Source organism: Lynx rufus, unplaced genomic scaffold, assembly GCF_022079265.1.
Source record: "Lynx rufus isolate CCGP_SWC_20201006 ecotype Redwood Valley unplaced genomic scaffold, mLynRuf1.p SCAF_9, whole genome shotgun sequence".
NCBI classification, from domain to species: domain Eukaryota; kingdom Metazoa; phylum Chordata; class Mammalia; order Carnivora; family Felidae; genus Lynx; species Lynx rufus.
The window spans coordinates 691,893-713,602 of NW_025814897.1; the positions used below are offsets into that span (position 1 = coordinate 691,893).

The 21,710-nt window shown below is 39.2% G+C and overlaps 1 protein-coding gene across 1 annotated transcript in view; it reads left to right on the plus strand.

The window, feature by feature from the left end:
• Positions 1-21,710, plus strand: part of CEP126 (centrosomal protein 126) — a 103,359-nt gene that overhangs the window by 61,077 nt on the left and 20,572 nt on the right. Inside the window, exons 7-9 of the mRNA XM_047070717.1 lie at positions 15,122-15,234; positions 17,892-17,967; positions 20,190-20,399. Coding sequence (XP_046926673.1) covers positions 15,122-15,234; positions 17,892-17,967; positions 20,190-20,399 — 399 coding nt within the window. The remainder of the gene's footprint in view (positions 1-15,121; positions 15,235-17,891; positions 17,968-20,189; positions 20,400-21,710) is intronic.

Genomic DNA, 21,710 nt, shown 5'->3' on the forward strand with positions numbered 1-21,710 from the left:
TGTGTAGTTCAGAGTCTGGTTCTTGGCAAAAACCTACATTGTTTTAGATTATTTTCCTCACTAAAGATTTTATTCTCTTTTTATCCAGTCATTATACAATGTGACTTTAGTTTTCACCCTACTTCTCCCCCTAAAAAAAGATGAAAGCTTTATATAGATTGGATATTCTAAAGTAATGATAAATTAATTATAATGGTTACGTTTTTGAGTTCCTACTCTGTGCCAGTTACAGTGCTAAGTATACACTTCGTGTCTCATTTAAGCCTCACAACAAGCCTGATAAATAAGTATTTTTTAAAACCCCATTTTGCAAAAAGGAAATTGAATTGCCCAAGGTCAAAAGCTAATAGATACCAAAGTTAGCATTTCACTCCAAATACCTGTGGCTCCAAGTCCCAGGAGTTTTGTACTAAAACTGTATAATAAATGTAGGTATTAAGCAAACATCATCTTTCAGAGCCTGAGCTGATCAGGAAAAATATAAGGAAACATAATTTCCCAACAACTTAAGCATGGAAGAGTAGCATATTAAAATGATGTTCTCATTCTCAGATGAATGAATATAATGTATGTTCATCTGGAGAAGTCAATATGTTTCTAACATTTAATCGTAGAGGTAGTTCTTCGGGGTAGTTGAGCAGGAACACTGGAAAATATAATGAATTTAACAGTCCTTTTTTTTTAATATTTTTTAATGTTTATTTATTTTTGACAGAGAGAGAGAGAGAGAGAGAGAGAGACAGAGTGCAAGAAGGTGAGGGGCAGAGAGAGAGGGAGACACAGAATCTGAAACAGGCTCCAGGCTGCGAACTGTCAGCACAGAGTCTGACGTGTAGCTCGAACCCATGAACCGTGAGATCATGACCTGAGCTGAAGTCAGACACTTAACCAACTGAGCCACCCAGGGACCCCATTTTTAGTCCTGCTTTTAATATTTCTTTTTAATTTTTCTTGACCTGGAGATCAAGTCACATGCCCTATTGACTGAGTCAGCCAGGTACTCCTTTTTATTTATTTATTTATTTATTTATTTTATTTTTTTAATTTTTTTTTCAACGTTTATTTATTTGTGGGACAGAGAGAGACAGAGCATGAACGGGGGAGGGGCAGAGAGAGAGGGAGACACAGAATCTGAAACAGGCTCCAGGCTCTGAGCCATCAGCCCAGAGCCTGACACAGGGCTCAAACTCATGGACCGCGAGATCGTGACCTGGCTGAAGTCGGATGCTTAACCAACTGCGCCACCCAGGCGCCCCAAGGTGCTCCTTTTTAAAAAAATTTTTTATCAGGCAAGCCTGTTTTTAAAGAGATACAAATACTCAAACTGTTGTGTGTTCTTCGTACGTAATCATACTCAGAAAATCCAGTACTAACAATGCTAAATACATGGTTTGTCCAAACTATCTAAATATTAAACATTTCAAGTGAACCCTTTACTGTATGGAATTAGCAAAATGACCCATACCTCACACCATACACACAATCCCAGATGGACTATAGATATAAATAACGAAAGTGAAACAGGAAATAACGTAGGGAATATGTTTATGACTTTAGGGTGGGCCAAGATTTATGTGAATGTAAAAAACACCATTAAGGGCAAGATTGACAAATTGTACATTAAAATTACAAATTTTTTTCATCCAAAAGCACCCGTAAGATAATGGAAAGGTAAACCACAGAGAGATGTTGGCAGTGCCTAATACCAAGAAAAAGCTCATATCCAGAATATATGAAGAATTCTTATAGGTGATAAGAAAAAGACAACCCAACTGTATCAGTCAGGGTTCAACCAAAGAAGCAGGTCCAGTGAGATGTATTCACCTTTATTGCAAGGGACTGGCTTCTGTGAGTATGAGAGCTGGCAAGTTTGACATTTTTAGGGCAGGCCAAGAGGACAGGCAAGCCAGAGCTCACAGGGATGCACTGAAAGTTGTGGTCCACAGGCTGAACTTTGTATTCTCTCAAGGAAGCCTCAGTCCTGCTTTTAAGACCTTTGAACTGATTGAATCAGACGCACACAGATTATCCAAGGTAATCCCCGTTACTTAAAGCAAATTGATTGAGCTAAAACCATCTATAGAATACCTGCACAGCAACACCTACAATAGTATTTGACTGAACAATGGGACTGTAAACTAGGTGGTACATCAGAAAGACCAGCACACCCATTTTTTAAAACAAAATATTTAAATAAGATTTTCAGGGGCACCTGGGTGGCTTGGTTAAGCAGCTGACTCTTGATTTTGGCTCGGGTCGTGATCTTGTGGTTGTGAGATTGAGCCCTGTGCCAGGCTCAGTGCTGGGTGTGGAGCCTGCTTGGGATATTCCGCCTCTCTCTCTCTCAAAATAATAATAATAATAATTAATAGTAATAATATGTTTTTCATATAGGAGGATAGCCAAAAGGTCAATAAACATGATAAGATCTCAGGCTCAGTCCTCAGGAAAATCCACATTAAAACAATTAGATACAACTACGTACAGCAGCATGGCTGAAATTAAAAAGATCCAATACTAAGTGTTGGCAAAGATGTGACACACCTAGAAACTCTCATATCTGCTAAAGTTAAATTCAGTTAACCTTGAACAACACAGATTTGAACTGCACCGGCCCACTTACAAGTGGATGTCTGCAGCACAGGACTGTAAATGTATTTTCTCTTATGATTTTCGTATCGTTTTCTTTTCTGTAGTTGACTTTACTGTGAGAATACAGCATATAATATGTATGACTTACAAGATACGTGTTCATCTAGTGTTTCTGTTATCAATGAGACTTCTTTGTTAGCAGTAGGCTCTTAGTTCAGTTGTGAGGGAGCCAAACATTGCAGAGTTTTGGCCACACAGAGGTCTGAGTTGTTCAAGGGTCAACTGTGATGGGCATGTCCTATAACCCCACAATTCCAGTCTGACAGAAAAAGACATGTCCACGAGCTGTATAGCCAGGACCTGAAATTACCTCAGAAGTCCTTCAACACTGATATAGAAAGAAAATGAAATCACATCACTCATTCCATGAAACACCACAATGAATGAAAATCAGGGAGCCACTGCTAGGGAACAGTAACATAGATGAGTCTCACCCCATAATACTGTGCAAAAGAAGCCAGTCACAAAAACACACATTCCATTTCTATCAGGTTTATATTCATCTTCTATCAAGAACAAGCAAATCTCTGGTGGGGGGCGGTATGTGAAAACAGGGAAGGAGGGACGCTTTCTCCGTGCTGGTTTTACTTCTTTTTGATTTGGATGGCTGTGCAATCTGGGTGTTTATATGGGATCTGTATACCCATAATTTGTACACATTTCTACAGGCAGTTTTACTTGGATTTCTTAAAAAGCCAAATGATGTCAGCATATAAATCCTTCAAAATATGATTTCAAACAGGATGCATTTTTTTTTCCTTTTCCAGGTAGTATCAAGAATATCTTCGAAGAATAAGAAATGTGATTACTAGAAAGAACCAAAGATACAATTGAGTTTAACTCCTACATTTAATGGATAAGGACATTGATACACATTATAAGTGAAATTATAGCTTGAGATAACATAGCTAGATTAAAGCAGAGGCAGGATTTTGTATTACAGCCCTAGTGTTCTTACCTTACAGTAATCTAGTTTTCATGAGATCAGAAGTTTTTTTTAAATGTTTGTTTATTTTTGAGACAGAGCGAAAGACAGAGTGCAAGTGGGGGCAGGGCAGAGAGAGAGGAAAACAAAGAATCCAAAGTGGGCTCCAGGCTCTGAGCTGTCAGCACAGAGCCCGATGCAGGGCTCAAACTCACAAACTGTAAGATCATGACCTGAGCCAAAGTCGGACGCTTAACCAACTGAGACTGTCAGGCGCCCATGATGAGATCAGAAATTTTTTTTTTAATGTTTATTTTTGAGAGAGAGAGACAGAGCGTGATCAGAGAGAGGGAGACACAGAATCCGAAGGAGGCTCCAGGCTCTGAGCTGTCAGCACAGTGCCTGATGTGGGGCTCGAACTCACAAAACATGAGATCATGACCTGAGCCGAAGTCAGACGCTCAACTGACAGCCACCCAGGCACCCTGAGATCAGAAATTTAATCAGAGACCCTGAAGCAAATTATTCTAGGTAAGGATTAGATAGTGTGCTGGTCACTATTCCAGGCACTTTACATATGGAGACAAATTTAATTCTCACAATAACTCTATGAGGTAAATAATATAACTTCCATTTTATAAAAGAGGAAACTGAGGCAGACAGAGGGCTAATAACTTGTGTAAGGGACATTGCTAGGCTAAATGGCATAGTCAGGATTAAAATGGAGGCATTCTGTCTCTAGCATCTATGCTCTTAACTACTTAGCTATTATGCTTGTTTAAAAAAAAAAAAAAAAAACACAACTCAGGGGCCTGGGTGGCTCAGTCAGTTAAACTTTAGACTCTTAATTTCGGCTCAGGTCATGACCTCACAGTTCCTGGGTTCAAGCCCTGTGTCAGGCTCTGCACTGACAGCACAGAGCCTGCTTGGGATTCTCTTTCTCCCCCTATCTCCCATCCCTCACTCCCTCTCTCTCTCTCAAAAAATAAATAAACTTTTAAAAAATAAATAAAATGCCTTAAGGCATAATTCTATGGAACTCTTAACTAACCTTATTGTGGTAATCATTTTGCAGTATATGTGTGTGTGCAATCATCAAATTGTATGCCTTAAATTTACATAATTTATATATCAATGCCTTGTCAATGAAGCTGGAAAATCAAAAACTAATTTTTATTGTATTTTTTACTTGAATTCCAGTATAGTTAACATACAGTGTTATGTTAGTTTCAAGTGTACTGTATAGTGATTCAGCCATTCCATACATTACTCAGTGTTAATCACGTTAAGTGCTGCTTCATTATTAGTGTATAGAAATGCAACAGACTTCTGCATATTAATTTTGTATCCTGCGACCTTACAGAATTAATTTATCAGGACTAGTAGTTTTTTGGTGGAGTCTTTATGACTTTCTATGTATATAATATGTCATCTGCAAATACTGAAAACACTACTCCTTCCTTACTGACTTGGATGCCTTTTATTTCTTTTTGTTGTCTAATTGCTATGACTAGGGCTTCCAGTACTCTGTGGAAGACTGTCCATTTTCCATCGCTTTTCTTGTACCTGACCTCGGGAAAATCTGTTTTTTGTCATTGTGTATGATGTTGCTGTGGGTTGTTCATACATGGCCTTTATTAGTTTCTATCCTTTCTCTTGTTGATGGTGATGTATCACAGTGATTGATTTGCAAATATTGAACCACCCTTGCATCCTGGGAATAAATCCCACTCGATCCCGGTGAATGATTTTTTTAATGTATTGTTGGATTCAGTTTGCTAATATTTTGTTGAGGAATTTTGAATCTGTGTTCATCAGAGATATTGGCTTATAGTTCTCTTTATTTTTTCAGTACCTTTTTCTGGTATTGGTTTCAGGGTAATGCTGGCCTCATAGAATGAATTTGGAAGTTTTCCTTCCTCTTCTATTTTTTGGAATAGTTTGAGAAGAATAGTTATTAACTCTTCTTTAAATGTTTAGAAGAATTCACCTATGAAGCTATCTAGTCCAGCTATTTTGTTTGTTGGAAGTTTTCTGATTACTGATACCATTTCATTGCTGATAATGTGTCTGTTCAAACTTTCTATTTTTTCCTGCTTCAACTTTGGTAGGTTATATGTTTCTAGGAATTTATCCCTTTCTTTTAGGTTGTCCAATTTATTGACATAATAATTTTTCATACTATTTTACAATCATTTGTATTTCTGTGGTTTCTGTAGTTATTTCTCCTTGTCCATTTCTGACTTTGATTTATTTGAATCTTCTTTTCCCTTTTATTTATGAGCCTGGCTAGAAGTTTATCCATTTTATTGATTTTTTCAAAGAACCAGATCCTGGCTTCATTGATCTGTCCTATTGTTTTTATTGTTTATATGCCATTTATTTCTGCTCTAATCTTCATTATTTCCTTCTTTCTGCTGTTTGGGGGTTTTGTTTGTTCTTTTTCTAGCTCTTATAGGTGTAAGGTTAGGTTGTTTATTTGAGATTTTTCTCGCTTCTTGAGGTAGGCCTGTACTACTATAAACTTCCCCCTTAAAACCACTTCTGCTGCATCCCAAAGATTTTAGATAGTTGTGTTTTCATTTTCATTGGTCTCCATGTAATTTTTTATTTCCTCTTTGATTTCTTGGTTCACCCATTCATTGTTTAGTATTTGTGTTCTTTCCAGAGTTTTTCTTCTGATTGATTTCTAATTTCCTAGGGTTGTGGTCAGAAAAGATGCGTGGTATGATTTCAGTCTTTTTTAATTTGTTGAGTCTTGTTTTATGGCCCAATAGGTTATCTACACTGAGAACGTTCCATGTGGACTTGAAAAAAATGTGTATTCTGTTTTAGGATGAAATTTTCTGAATACACTGTTAAATCCATCTGATCCCGTGTATCATTCAAAGCCACTGTTTCCTTGTGATTTTCTGTTTGGTGTAAGTGAGGTTTTAAAGTCCTATGATTATTGTATTACTATCAGTTGGTTCCTTTATGTTTGTTATTAACTGTTTTAGGTATTGGGGTGCTTCCATGTTGGATGCATACATATTTACAATTGTTAAATCTTCTTGTTGGATTGTTTCCTTTATGATTATACAGTGTCATTCTTTGTCTCTTGTTACAACCTTTGTTTTAAAGTCCAGTTTGTCCATGTAAGTATTGCTACTCTCGGCTTTCTTTTTACTTTCATTTGTATGGTAAACGTTTTCCATCCCTTCACTTTCAATCCTCAGATGTCTTTAGGTCTGAAAGGAGTATCTTACAGGCATATAGATATAGATATATCTAGCAGGCATATAGATGAGTCTTGTTTTTTTTTTTTTATCCACTCTGTCTCCCTGTTTATTTTGATTGGAGCATTTAGTCCATTTACACTCAAAGTAATTATTGATAGGTATGTAGTTACTGCCATTTTGTTAATTGTTTTATGGGTTTTTTGCAGTTCTTCTGCGTTCCTTTCTTGCTCTCTTCACCCACAGTTTGCTGGCTTTTTTTAGCAATATACTTGGATTCCTTTCTCTTAATTCTTTGTGTATCTGCAACTGGTTTATAATTTATGGTTACCATTAGGTTCGTATCTAACAAATTCTGCATATAGCAGTCTATATTGAGTTGATTGTCACTTAAGTTTCAACCCATTTTTTTCACTCCTCTGCCCTCCACATTTTAGGTATGTGGTGTCATACTTTACATCTTTTTATTTTATGAATCCCATGACTGATTTTTTACAGATATGCTTATTTTTACTGCTTTTGTGCTTCCTATTTTACTTACTCCTACTTTTGGTATTTCCTCTCTGTCCAAAGAGTCCCTGTAACATTTTCTTGTAGGGCTGGTTTCATGGTAATTAAGTCCTTTAACTTTTGTTTGTCTGGAAAACTCTTTATCTCTCCTTCTATTCTGAATGATAGCCTACGTGGATAGAGTATTGTTGGTTGCAGATTTTTCCTTTCAGCACTCTGAATATATCCTTTCACTCGTTTCTGGCCTGCCAAGTTTCTGCTGAAAAATCAGCTGATAGCCCTTTGGGATTTCCCTTGTATGTAACTGTCTTCTTTTCTCTTGCTGGTTTTAAAATTCTCTGTCTCTACTTTTTGCCATTTTAATTACTATGTGTCTTGGTGTGGACCTCCTTGGGTTGGTTTTGTTGGGGGCTCTCTTTGCCTCCCGGATCTGGATTTGTTTTTCCTTCCCCAGCTTCAGGAAATTTTCAGCTACTATATTCTTCAAACAAATTTTCCGTCCCCTTTTCTTTCTCTTCTCCTCCTGAGATCCCTATAATGCAAATGTTACTATGCTTGATGGTGTCACTGAGTTCCCTGAGTCTATTTTCATTTATTATTATTTTTCCTTCTCTCTGTCTCTTGTTCACTTTCACTGCTTTCCATTCCTCTGTCCTTCAGGCTGCTGATTCATTCTTCTGCTTCCTCTACTATTCCTTCCATCCAGTGTGTTTTTAATTTCATTTATTCAGTTCTTTGTGGATTGGCTCTTTTTTGTTTTCTATCTCTTTGTTAAAGGTCTTACCAAAGTCTTCCACTCTTTGCTTGAGTCTCATGAGTATCTTTATGACCATTACTTTAAATTATCTCTCAGAAAAATTACTTATCTCTGTTTTGCTTAGCTCTCGTACTGTGAATTTTTCCTGCTCTTCCACTTAGAACATATTCCTCTGTCTCATCTTGTCTGTGTGTCTGTTTCTGTGTGTTAGGAAAGTCAGCTCCATCTCCTGCTCTTGAAAGTAGTGTCCTTATGAAGGAGAGAACCTTCCATGTCCTGCCGTGCTGTCCTCTGTTCCCCAGAACCTGGCCCTTCAGGGGCATGTCCTGTATGTGATGTGCGCCCTCCTGTGGTGGCTGAGCCCCCTCTGCCTTAAGTCCAGTCGTCCGCACAGGGTGTCTTTGCCTATTGTGGGCAGGGTTTTGTCCCTGGGCTGTTTGTGGGCCAGTCTGGGGCCACCTTGGGTTTGAGTTGAGTCAGAGCAGGGGTTCGCCAGAGATGCAGTAGCACCGGCCTCGTGCTTGTTGCTCCCTGAGAAGTTTGTTGGTGAGCAGGGCCTGCCGTCAGACCAGATGTCTGCCCCCCCACCCCCACCCACTACCGCAGCCAGTTGGGACCGGTGTATGTGGTTGTCTTCCCCTCCCCCTGGGGCGGGACTCATTTCGGAGTGGCACTGGCCCTCGTCGGGGCTGCTTGCGCCCCGCCAGGCTTGCAGCTCCGGTTTGGATGAGCTCTGGACCCCAGGGGAACACGGAGGCAGGGCAGGCAGTATTAGCAAGGTTTGCAGTAGTGCTGTGCAGAAGGGGACCTGTAGCTGCCAGGACAGAGGCAGGCCGGGCTGGGGGGACTGGATCCCCAGCAGCACACAGGGCAGAACACAGGGTTAGGAAGGTTTGCGGAGTCTGCTGAGGGAGGAGACCTGGAATCAAGGCCTGGCTGGCGGAGCTGTGAGCGAGTCAGGTAGTGAGTGTAGGCCCTGTGCTGGTCCCCTCAGGTGGCCATGTGTTTTGCTGGGGGCAGGGGGAGGGGGAAGCAGGGGACTCCTGGAGGGAATCACTCCCTCCCCCCTGGAGGGATACTGGGAGTGATCCCTGCCCCTCAGCACTTGCCCTGAGATGACTAAACACTTCTCCATCCTGTGTGCCCGAGGTGTTTTTCAAATTGCTACCTATGCTGTCTCTTTAAGGGTGCAGACTCCGTTTCCTCCCACCTTCCCAACTCTCTGAGCCCACTGATTGTAAGAACTCACAAAATTCGGCCCCCTCTGGTTTTCAAAGTCAAACAGTATAGGGAGTCATCTTGCCCATGCAGGGTCCCAATGCGTCTCTGTTTCTCTCCCATGAGTCTCTCCCTCCCAGGGGCCCCTCAGGGTTCCATTTAGCTCCTGATGGCACCTCTGCCTCTCCTGCCCTCTTCCTCGTGGCTGATTCTCAACGTTCAACTGTGGAGACCATTCTGCCAGCCTTAAGGTCATTTTCCGGGTTATTGATGCTGATGTGGGTGTTCTCTTGTTGTATCCAGGGGACTAGCAAGGTGAGCTTAGGGTCATCCTGCTCTGCCACCTTCCCCAGAAGTCTCAGAAAATAGAAGTTAACTTACCTAACTTTTTAGAATTGAATATCCACAGATTTTTCAGTGATGTACATTAAAAAAAATTTTTTTAATGTTTGTTTATTTTTGAGAGAGAGAGAGGGAGGAGAGAGAGAGAGAGTACAAGCTGGGGAGGGGCAGAGAGAGAGGGAGACACAGAAACTGAATTAGGCTCCAGTCTACGAGCTGTCAGCACAGAGCCTGACGCGGGGCTCAAACCCACGAACCGAACCGTGAGATTGTGACCTGAGCCAAAGTCGGAGGCCCAACTAACTGAGCCACCCAGGCACCCCTGTACATTTTTTAAAAGTACATTGATCTATATACAATTTGTAGAAGGCATAAGAAAGTTATTAATGAAACAGAGAATGGAGTTAAGATTTAAATCCTCTTTTCTTTTTTTCTTTTTTTTCCAGGAATCTACATCTTATTTTTATTTCTTACTTCAACAACAAACAGAAAATTTAAGCAAGGTATATTTTATAGCACTAATAAAGGATAGAAAGTTTTAAAAATAAATGTCATAAAAGAAGTATAGGACCTTAACAGGGAACATCAAAAAATTTTAAGGGAAAACACTTAAGACCCAATACATAGAAAAACAATCCTTAATTACTTTCTTTAGTGTCATTTATCTGTTCCTCTATCTTCTTCATTTCCTGGAACTGGAATTTACATCTTAAGCCTTGGTATATTCAAGTTAAATATTTTTAGCTAGTTTACATCGCAGGTGATATTATCTAGTTTATATTTAATCACAGCAGGAAACATTTCTGGTTATCTCAGCATGAGTGAGGCTAAGAATAACCACTGAATTAGGGTGATTGACTTGATTGGAATGGTCTTCAGATTGTTATTACTTATCATTGATAATAAAATTTTTTATGGTCATTATAACATTTATAACAAAAGTAAAGAATCTAACAACAGTTCCCTTTTCCCATTGACATTGTAATCTATTTCTTTTGCTAATACAAATATACTTCAACTTCAATTGGACTTTTTCATATCATATATTTAATCAAATCATCTTTTCTAACTGAAGTGGTAAATCAGAGTAATAAAGTTCAGTTTGGCAAATATAACTGTAAAGTCGTGGCAATTTTTACAGTTTTTCTTATTGTGACATATATCTTAGAAGAGATGTATAAAAAAAAAAAGAAATATACAGTACAAAGTAAAGACTAATAATAAAAAAAGAACTCTGTACCCACTACTCAGTTTTAGAAACAGAAACTTACTGGGGCTCCTGGGTGGCTCAGTTGGTTGAGCGTCTGACTTCGGCTCAGGTCATGATCTCACAGTTCGTGGGTTCAATACCCACGTCGGGCTCTGTGCTGACAGCTCAGAGCCTGGAGCCTGCTTCAAGTTCTGTGTCTTTCTCTCTCTTTCTCTGCCCCTCACCCACTCATGCTCTCTGTCTCCCTCTCAAAAATGAATAAACATTAAAAAAGAAAGAAAAAGAAACTTACTGGTATTGCTGAGATCTCATAAGCCCCTCCCCAGCTGTATCTCCTTCATCTATTACAGACTAGACCACTATATAGGATGGTGTTAATTGTTCCATGCTTTTTTTTTTTAATGTTTGTTTATTTTTGAGAGAGACAGAGAGACAGAGTGCGAGGGGGGAAGGGGCAGAGAGAGAGGGAGGCACAGAATCTGAAGTGGGTTCCAGGCTCTGATCTGTCAGCAACAGAGCCCAATGCGGTGTTCGAACTCACGAATGGTGAGATCGTGACCTGATGACCTGATGATGACCGGATGCTTAGCCGACTGAGCCACCCAGGTGCCCCTGTTCCATGCTTTTCTTTATCATTTTACCGCTTGTAAATTTATCTCAACATATTTTTTGCCTAGTTCTGTAATTTATGTAAATGAAGCCATTTCATCTGATTCTGTGATTTGCTATTTTCAGTTTTATTTTTTAGATCCATTATTATTAGTTTAGGTGTACTTCATTCATGTTCATTACTGTATTACATTTCATTGTATGAATGCACAAAGGTTTTTCATTCTTCTGTCATTGGGCTTTGGGGTTGCTTCCAGTTTCTTGCTTGAATCAATAATGCTTCTGGGAATAGTTTGGTATGCCTGCTGGTACACACGTTGCTGGGTCATAGGGTTCTGTATTTTTAACTTAACTAGGTGCCAAATTATCTTCTGGAGCCATATATGCTCATCAAAACTGACAGTCAGACATGTTACTGTTTTCAGTCTTGTGGGTGAGAAATAATGTCTACTTAGAAAAACTTGCATTGCCCTGGTTACGAATGAAGGGAGCGCTGTCCTATGTTTGTGTACCGTCTGCCTTTCCTCTTCTGAGAGATATCTGCTCCTTAGTGATAGAGTTCTGCATATACTCCAGGATTCTGTGTCATTTTATGCATGATATCTATTTTCTGCCAGCTTGTGACATGTCCTTTCCTTTTTCTTGATGAATATAATTTCAGTTAAATGTGGTCTTTTCCTTTGCAGCTTCCCTGTATGTAGTTAATTAGTTTTTTTTTTTTTACAGTTCCAAGAAAAAGATCTCTGTCTTGACATTGTTTTTTTAAAAAGAAAAAAAGTCCCCACCCAAAAAGAGTTTGCTCTAGCTGTTAAAAATGTAATATAATTTTAGGCAATAATAAACAGATCTTTGGAAGTACTACTGCGCTCTATTTCATATATTGTCTTTATATTTCGGTGGCTATATAAACAAACCGGGGTGACCCCTCCGGAAGTAGGGGATGGGTCTGAAGACCAATAAAAGAACACAAGTTTAAAAGACATTGTAGCTGTGTACAAATATTTGAAGGTGTATTACAGGAAAGAAAGAGAAAACCTAACTGAATGAAGGGTGAAAATTGCAAGGATACTTTCAGTTCGGTGTAAGGACAAGTTAGAGCTAAAACCACCAACAACGCAAGAGGTGGGGGCTCCCCTTCACTAAGCCATTCGAGCTTCGTCTACCTGTGAGTGAGATCTGAGTGAACGGTTGACCTGTTAATTTCTAAGATCTCTTCCAAAGCTGTCATTCTTTGGATATCTGCAGAATTTTTCCTTGTGTTTATATGTAAGAATACTATACATATTAAATATGTAATAATTAAAACTTAGTAGCTTTGAGTTTTGGTGGTAAAACTATCATCTAGAATTTTCATATGAGACTAGAAATTTGGCCAGAGATGCCAGTGCAAACTATATTTTTTTGCAAATATCCCAAGGTTCTCATCTGTCCCTGGGATCAATAATTTACAATCAATAAAACTGAACACCTACACAAAGAATAATAAAGCTCAAAAACAAATAATTATGCTACAAATCAACAAAGTACAAAAGTGTGGGCAGATCTTGACTCCAAAAGATTAGAAACAGGCTTGAAGGAAGAGAAGAATTCTTAACACTGCAGTCATGTGGCCAAGGAAATTTTCATTTCAAGTATTTTCATTTTATCTTATTTTATTTTCATTTTTATTTGAGAGAGGGTGAGCGCAGGCAAGGGAGAGGGGAGAGGAAAAGAGAGAGAATCCCAGGTAGGCTCCACGCTCAGTGTGGAGCCTGATGTGGGACTCAGTCCCACGACTGTAAGATCATGACCTGAACCCATATCAAGAGTTGGATGCTTAACACACTGAGCTACGCAGGCACCCCTCATTTAAAACATTTTTAAAACTCCTAAAAAAGATAGGGACTTTTCAAGATTTAGTGAAAGACACTTCCAAGCATAGAAAACAGTATAGAAACTCATATTGATGCCCAGATGATCTCACTAAAAACTATAACATTTAGCATACCTAGCTTAGCATATTAGCATTTAGCTTAGCCATGTGGGTGGGAATAAAAATAATAACAGAAATTTTTAAACTATAGGATGTGACTTATTAGTGGATTATGAACTCATTGAGTTGTGATCAGAATTTTTTTAATGAAATATAATTTTAAAATCAGAATGTTCTAGGATAGAAACTACCAGAGGGCATCATATATTATAAAGGTAAGTATGTTTCATAGAACATCCTGGATCACAATGCAAAGTATCTTTCTGTGAGACACAGTCAAATCAGAATGAAAGTTGCTAGCTTAGAAGGTAAGAGCTAGAATTTAGATTTTAGAGACTGCTTGGAGGTAAATTCTAGCTTTGCACTTTACTAACTTTGTGACCTTAGGAAAGCTACTTTTCCTTTCCTGTGCCTAATTTTTCTGTAAAAATAGTGATGATAATAGTGCCAACGGCCCTTAGAACAATGCCTGGGCAATTATAAATACTCAATTAATATTAGTCTGTTTCTTGGTTTGCCTGCCTCACATATGATGGAAGCCTACAAAAGTGTTTTTTAGACTCTTGCCCATTTTGTGAGGAGTCATTCGGACGCTGTGAGATAGCAACAAATCCACCTACCAGGGCACACATTACAGTTTAGTTACACTACAGGAAGTGAGGGAGCACTAATTAATGATACCAGTGCCAACCTGTCACATGGAGAACCTGTACTGTCCTTCCAGGAGAGCTTTGTTTTACTATATGCAGTATATGACCGTCTACAAACCGTGCAAACTGACAAGGGCACCAGTGTCAACTGTATGTTACCGTAGTAAAGTTGAACTTCTAATTTTTAGATTATAAATTTAAATTGGAACTTTAGGGTCACGTGAGAGCCTCAGTTAAGCATCCGACTTTGGCTCAGGTCAGGATTTCACAGCTCATGGGTTCAATGCCTACGCTGGGCTCTGTGCTGACAGCCCAGAGCCTGGAGCCTGCTTCAGATTCTGTGTCTCCCTCTCTCTCTGCCCCTGCCCTGCTCACACTGTCTCTTAAAATAAATAAGCATAATTAATTAATTAATTAAACATTTTAAATAAATAAATAAACATTTTCAAGAGAAACATTTAAAATAAATAAACTAAAAATAAATAACATTTAAAAAAATAAACATTTATTTAAAATAAGTAAGCATTTTAAATAAATAAATAGAAATTCTAGTAGGTTCTTCCTACACAGCAGTGATCTGTTTTGCATATCCCCCTGGCATTCTAGCACCACACCTCAGAGGTCACTGGTCTAAGCCATAAACTCAGAAGCAGAGATTTTGTTTAATTCATCATTGTAATTGTGTCGTGCATGGTACATATAGCAAGCTCAATAAGAGTTTTGTTTTTTTTAATATTTTTTTAATGTTTATTTTTGGGAGATAGGCAGAGCGGGAGAGGGGCATAGAGAGAGGGAGACACAGAATCTGAAGCAGGCTCCAGGCTCTGAGCTGTCAGCAGAGCCCGACGCGGGACTTGAACCCACAAAGCGCAGGATCGTGATCTGGGCCGAAGTAAGACACTCCACCAACTGAGCCACCCAGGTGCCGCTCAATAAGAGGTTTCTGACTGCATGTATGAAACTTGAGGTTTTCTGTGATGTTTGAAGGTAACTCAGACATTTGTGCATATATACTATGTACTCGTAAATTTTGACATTTTGCTGGCATTTGTTTTAAGATTCTACTGTTTTAAGAAGAAAACGAATTGTTGAAAATAAGCAGAGGCGTCTTTTAGAACAGAAAAGACAAAATTCTGGATCTGTGGGACAGAAGTACAATGAGCAAATGAATGTGAGTACAGAATTAGTAAAAATCTCAATTCTGTGGTGAAAAATTGCTTGGAAAACAATGTTCTCAAAGGACTGTGCTTTTGCTATAAACTGTGGACCACTATGTAAATATAAGTATAGCCAAAGGCATTATGAGACAGCCTGGGAATCTATTCTAGGAACTTACTGTACTAGACTTATTTGCTATACTCTAATTTGCCTATATGATCAATTCCTAATGAAGCTTTTAAACCAACTTTAACAAATCACCATTATTCTTTTTTTTTAATTGTTTCTCTTTTTTTTAGTGTTTGTTTATCATTGACAGAGAGAGAGAGAGAGACAGAGACAGAGACAGAGTGTGAGTGGGGGAGGGGCAGAGAGAGAGGGAGACACAGAATCTGAAACAGGCTCCAGGCTCTGAGCTGTCAGCACTGAGCCCAACGCGGGGCTCGAACTCACGGACAGTGAGCTCATGACCTGAGCTGAAGTCAGACGCTCAACTGACTGAGCCACCCAGGTGCCCCAACAATCACCATTACTCTTTTATTTTGTTATTTATAGTCACCTCTGGATTACCAACATGTTTATTTACAACAAAGTTTTTAAATATACGTTAAAAAAGAAAGGTAAGTTAGAGCCCTGGATAGAGGAAGTATGTATGTTAATCATGAAGACTAATCTAGTTTCGTGTGTTTAAATACCCTCTTTGGATCTGAGCTTCCTGGAAGACATGGCAAAAGGAAAACAGGATGAGGGAGGTGTACAGTTCTCAGGAATTATTGATAATGATGCTGTTGGGGGTTCAGTACATTAAAAGACACTTCCCACTGAGGCTTTTCTGTAGGGCATGTTGAGTTCATAACAGATCTATTCCTATAAACAGTCAACAATGAATGAATAAGGAGTTTCATATGGCTGTTTGAGACAGAGATCTTCAGTAAAAGTCAAAAGGTTAATAACAGTAATTTTAAAATTAATGGAGGTGATTCTGTGAGAGCAAAGTAAACAGAGGTCTAGAGGTCTTACTGATCCAAGGATTGAATTTAAAATATTAAAACATCTAGATGGGTGAGTAAATCGCATTTCACTTGGAATTTCTACTTTAAATACCACTTCTTTTGATTTTTTAATAGAACTGGAATAGATTGCCTTATGAAGAATTTATATCCGAGTTATGAGTTGAGGATTCTATTGTTTGTATATCATAAGAACTATTAATTTTTTATATGGGTAAGATTTTTAATATGAAGAAATCCATGAAATAGTCTTAATGGCAAGACAAAAGTCATGTAGTTGTATGTATCGTGTGAATAAAGCTGCCCCGCTACCGACATGCTCTTACTGCTTCATAACATAGTGCTCACTCACAGACATAACTTACTGATTACAAATACAATAATGCCTCCTAAGTCCTTCCTTTTTAACCTCCACATTGTTCACATCAAACATCTCAAAATCTGTCAAGTGAACAATTTTTTTCTTTATTTTTATTAATACATTTTAAATTCTAAAGCAATATGTACTTGTTCTAACCAAAAAACAAACAAAGTTTTAAGTGCTTGTGATTAGTGCCCTCTCCAAATTCTTTTTATTTTTCTGGGTCTTATTCTGTCCCATGTGTTCTCCCTCTGCACTCGGTCTTACTGTTTTTAGAGTCTGTTTTTGCTTTTCTTTCCAGAAGCCTCACTCCCATCTTTACACACATCTTCCATTCACACGGCTGTTTAAACATCTTCCAGAGTCTTAGCGTTAGAATAGGTGAATCAAAATCAAGTTTTGAAGTTTAACTTTCTCATCCCTTTTGTTTTGTTTTGATTTTTTTTTTGTTTTGTTTTGCTTTCTAACTAAGGATCCTACTACACAGGGGTTCAGTCACCCAGGAGTGTCCACCACGCCCCCACAACCAGTCACCATGTACTGGGAAACGTGCTTTATCCAACTGGATCTGCCCAGCCCACCACTTCCACATGGAAAGCACCTGAAAGAGACCAGTGAAAGCTAGAAAAGGCAGAGATGCCACTTGGTGTCTGGACTGGGTCAGTCCAGTGAGCCTCCCATCTGCAGTGGAGGCCAGGCGAGGCCGCCCAGGCCATGAAAGGAGGGCTCTTGCGCAAACCTGCGCCAGCGGCTGTTTGGATCGGGCCGAGCACAGGCCCGGGGTGGGGAGTGGCAGCCAGGCCCTGTCCTGTGTGAGAGGCAGTCCCTGCCCACTGCGGGGCATTTTGGGGTCCTTCCGGGCCGGAGAGCCGAGCGGTGCACCAGCGGCCAGTGCTGTGAGAGCTCCCGCTTGGCCGTTCCAAGCCAGACACCTGTCCCAGACATCAGTCACCTGCGGCCGCCCCCCCCTTGCAACGACAAACGGAGGTTAGAAACCTCAAGGGAAATGTTTGCTGTTCCTTTAGACAGCACCTAACTTCCTTCTTCCAAGCATCCACGACAACACAGCAACCTGAAATTTTTTCAAAATTGACATAAAATATATATTTTTTAATATTCAGGTACCCTAGAAAGGACTTATTCCAGTAATTCTTGATTTCTGATAAAAAAAAAAAAAACCCACAGGTTACATGAGCAGTGATAACCAAAAACATATAGAGTGAATACGGGTTTGTTTAATGTATAATAATGAATTTTTAATATGGAATTATGTTCTGATTTCCTGTTATATTTTTATAGAATTTTGGACAAAGTGTCCAGCTAAGTTCAAGGGAGCCAAAACAAACAACAAGGGGTACTTCTGATGTTGAAGAAGGTATGTTTCGGTTTAAAATTTCTCTCTGAGCTTTGTTCCCCATGATTTCATATTTTGTTACATGTATTTTCCTAAGTGCACACATACCTGAGCGGTGAACCACCATGTAGGGGCTGAGCCCCCCTTGCCCTGCACATTCAGGCTGTTGCCAGGTTTTTTATTCTAAATAATAATGTATTGGATGGATGTGAGGACGATCTGTCTGCGACATCTGTCACCCCATCGATCACCAGGGTTGATTTGGCTGATCTGGCTGGCTAGGCGGGTGTCCCCTTCCTCCCTCACCGGTCCATGTGCGTCCCTTCCAAAGCTGAGCGCTCGGTCAAAGAGGACGACATTCCCCTATAGAGGAGGACCGTTCTTCCATCAAGGGTATACGATTAGCTGCGCTCCCCTGCTAGAACCTCCAAACTAGCTCTCAAGGTCCATTTGTAGGAAAACGTAGGGTTGTCTAGCTTCCAAGACTCCAGACACATCCACATGAGGCGCTGCAGGTGGCAGTTGCCTTTCTTTAAAAAAAAAAGAAAGAATAATAATAGTAATTAATAATAATAATGATGATGTTGATGATGATGATGTATTGGACATCTTTCTACATGAAGCTTTTTCCTCACTTTTCAACCATTTCCATGAGATGGAGATTCCCAGAATTAAAATTACACTATTTGCCATGTCATTGACATCCAATAAATACTTGTTGAGTGAAACTCTGTATTACATGAATACTGGATCAGAGGGAATAAGCATTGTTATAGCCGTACATATATATCCCTAAAATACTTTCCTGAAAAACATCATTTAAAACTTTTCTGGGATGTGAACCAACTTGAGGTGCAATTATTTCTATGATTTGCTTACATGATAGGCAAAGAAATTGTGTTTTATTGTTGATTTGTATTCCTTTTATTAATAACATGCTTCATTGTTTTGTATGTGTGTTAACTTGTGGTGATTTGGTCCTTCATACTCTTATTTCCTGTAGGTACCAGCGCTCAGGTAGTTCCTTAGTGATTCCTGCAAATTCCTTAAATGTCAGGAGTTCTTTTCTTCATATTAGTTGCAAATGTTTTTACTACTTTATTATTTGCATTTTATTCCACTTAATATGTTTACATATAGAAGTCTTCCTTTGCATTTTTCATTCAACAGATGACAGCTAATTTCCTGCATACAAGTAAAGATTGGATACACTGTAATGAACAAAATATATAAAAGTCTTGTCCTTCAAAAATTTAAAGTCTATTAGGGAAGACTGGCCTTTAAATAAACATGTTTTAGTCTTTTCTTAGTGATTTTTCCATTACTTTTAAGATCAAAGAACCTTTCCCTTACAGAAATTCAGAAGTGTTTATTTCTTTCTCCTCCAGATTGCTTTAATGGTGTGATTCATTAAATTAAATTCTTTAATTACCTTTGATTTTGTTTAAACATATGATGTAATAGAAAACTGCAAACTGATTCTTGTAAAAGCAACAAACTAATTTCTTGAGTTATCTCTCCCTTCTCTCAAGACTCTGATGCTTCTTTGATAAGTTAAGTTCTTCGATCTGATTGGGTCTTTTTTCTAAGCTGTCAGTTCAGTTCAGCTCATTAGCTCACTTTCTAACTTTTCCTTACTTTCCTTTTCTTTTACTCTTTTTTATCTTAATTGTTATTATAAAGACAATCTAGAAGTGTCTGGGTGGCTCAGTGAGTGAAGTGTAGGTCTCTTGGTTTCAGCTTAGGTCATGATCTCACAGTTCCTGAGTTTGAGCCCCATGTCGGTCTCTGCACTGACAGCTCGGAGCCTGCTTGGGATTCTCTCTCCCTGTCCCTCTGCCCTTACCCCTCCCAGGTGTGTACCCTCTGTTTCTCTTTCTCACGCTCAAGAAAAAAAAAAAAAAAAAGACAATCTACTTCATTGTCTCTTTGTACTACCAATGAGTAACAAAAAACACAACACAGGAATAATCAATCTAAACATGCTGCATTTTTCCTTTAGCTCAGATAACGTGCCAGGAATGTTTATTGCCTCGCCATCACTTTGACTTTCTGTGTTTTAATTAGGGATGGGAACATGCTAGATACGAATAATCTTGATAAATAAAATGCGAAGTAACAGAAGATTTAGAGGGTTTCTTTTTGTGAAGTGAATACATACATACATGTCCGTTAAGTAGGTGTAAGAGAAAATCCCAAAGAGAAAAAAGGACCGAAGAGTAATTAATGTAAAGTTTCTGTAGTTTCAGATAGTACTTCTGAGTTTTTGATGGCTGAAAACCTAGTGAAAGCTTCAGTGCCTGAGGATGAAATTCTCACTGTCATAAATAGCAAGCAGCTACAGAAACCAAATCTGACTTCAAATAAGACCCCGCCGTTCAACATCTGCGCACTGTCAGCTGATGAACAGAAGATCCTACAGTCCCTCAGTCGTCTCAATGAGAGGCTGTCCTGTAAGTGTGGAAGATCACCTTTTGTGAGAAATGTTACACTTCGTACTTAGATAATTGTAATTTAAAATTTATTTTAACTTAATAATTAGAAATAAGAATCCTCAAGATGGGTAGTCTCACAGAAAATCCTCCCTCCATAAAGTTGGGCCTCCCAAAGAGCTACACCCCACAGACACACACACACACACACACACACACACGGGTGGAAAAGCATGTACATCTTGAACTTCAGCATTGAGCCAGTGAGGGAGGAAAACAGGCAGGCTTTGTTCACCTCTCTGTGTCTGTGTGTGTGTCTGCGTAGGTTGTAGCCCTTGCCCTATGTTTTGTTAATAGCAGCCTCATACTAAAGGAAATGCTAAAGAATGCACTTTAGCAGACCAAAAGTAATTTCAGATGGACAGTCTGAGAGTGTAAATTTGAAAAAACATTGCATAAAATACTAAATGTAATAAAGTAGTGTGTGTTTCAAAGAAAAAAACATTACCATTAGAATGCCTACTAAAGGGAGCACCTGTGTGGCTCAGTCAGTTAAGTGTCCCACTCTGTTTTGGCTCAGGTCATGATTTCATGGTTCATGAGATTGAGCCCCACATTGGGAATCTCTCTCTCCCTTTCTCCCTGCCCCTCTCCTACTCACATGCTTGTTCTCTGTCTCAAAATAAATAAACATCTTTTAAAATGCCTTTTAGGGGCGCCTGGGTGGTGCAGTCGGTTAAGCGTCCGACTTCAGCCAGGTCACGATCTCGCGGTCCGGGAGTTCGAGCCCCGCGTCAGGCTCTGGGCTGATGGCTCAGAGCCTGGAGCCTGTTTCCGATTCTGTGTCTCCCTCTCTCTCTGCCCCTCCCCCGTTCATGCTCTGTCTCTCTCTGTCCCAAAAATAAATAAACGTTGAAAAAAAAAAAAATTTAAAATGCCTTTTAAAAGTAATGCATAAGTTGGGAGAACATAAATAGTGTTAAGTTGCGCTGGGATTCTTCTTAAGGAATTTGGTGCAGATTAACTTTTTTCCATTCATATATAGTTACATACAGTGTTATATTAGTTCCAGGTGTACAATATACTAATTTGACCATTGTATACATTACTCAGTGCTCATCACAATAAGTGAACTCTTTTTTTTTAAATTTATCTATTTATTTTGAGAGAGAGAACATGTGCACATGGAGCAGAGAAAGAGAGAGAGAGAGAAAATCTCAAGGAGGCTCTGCACTGTCAGTGTGGAGCCCAACTCGGGGCTTGATCCCACAAACGATGAGATCATGGCCTGAGGCAAAGTCAAGGGTTGGATGCTCAACTGACTGAGCCACC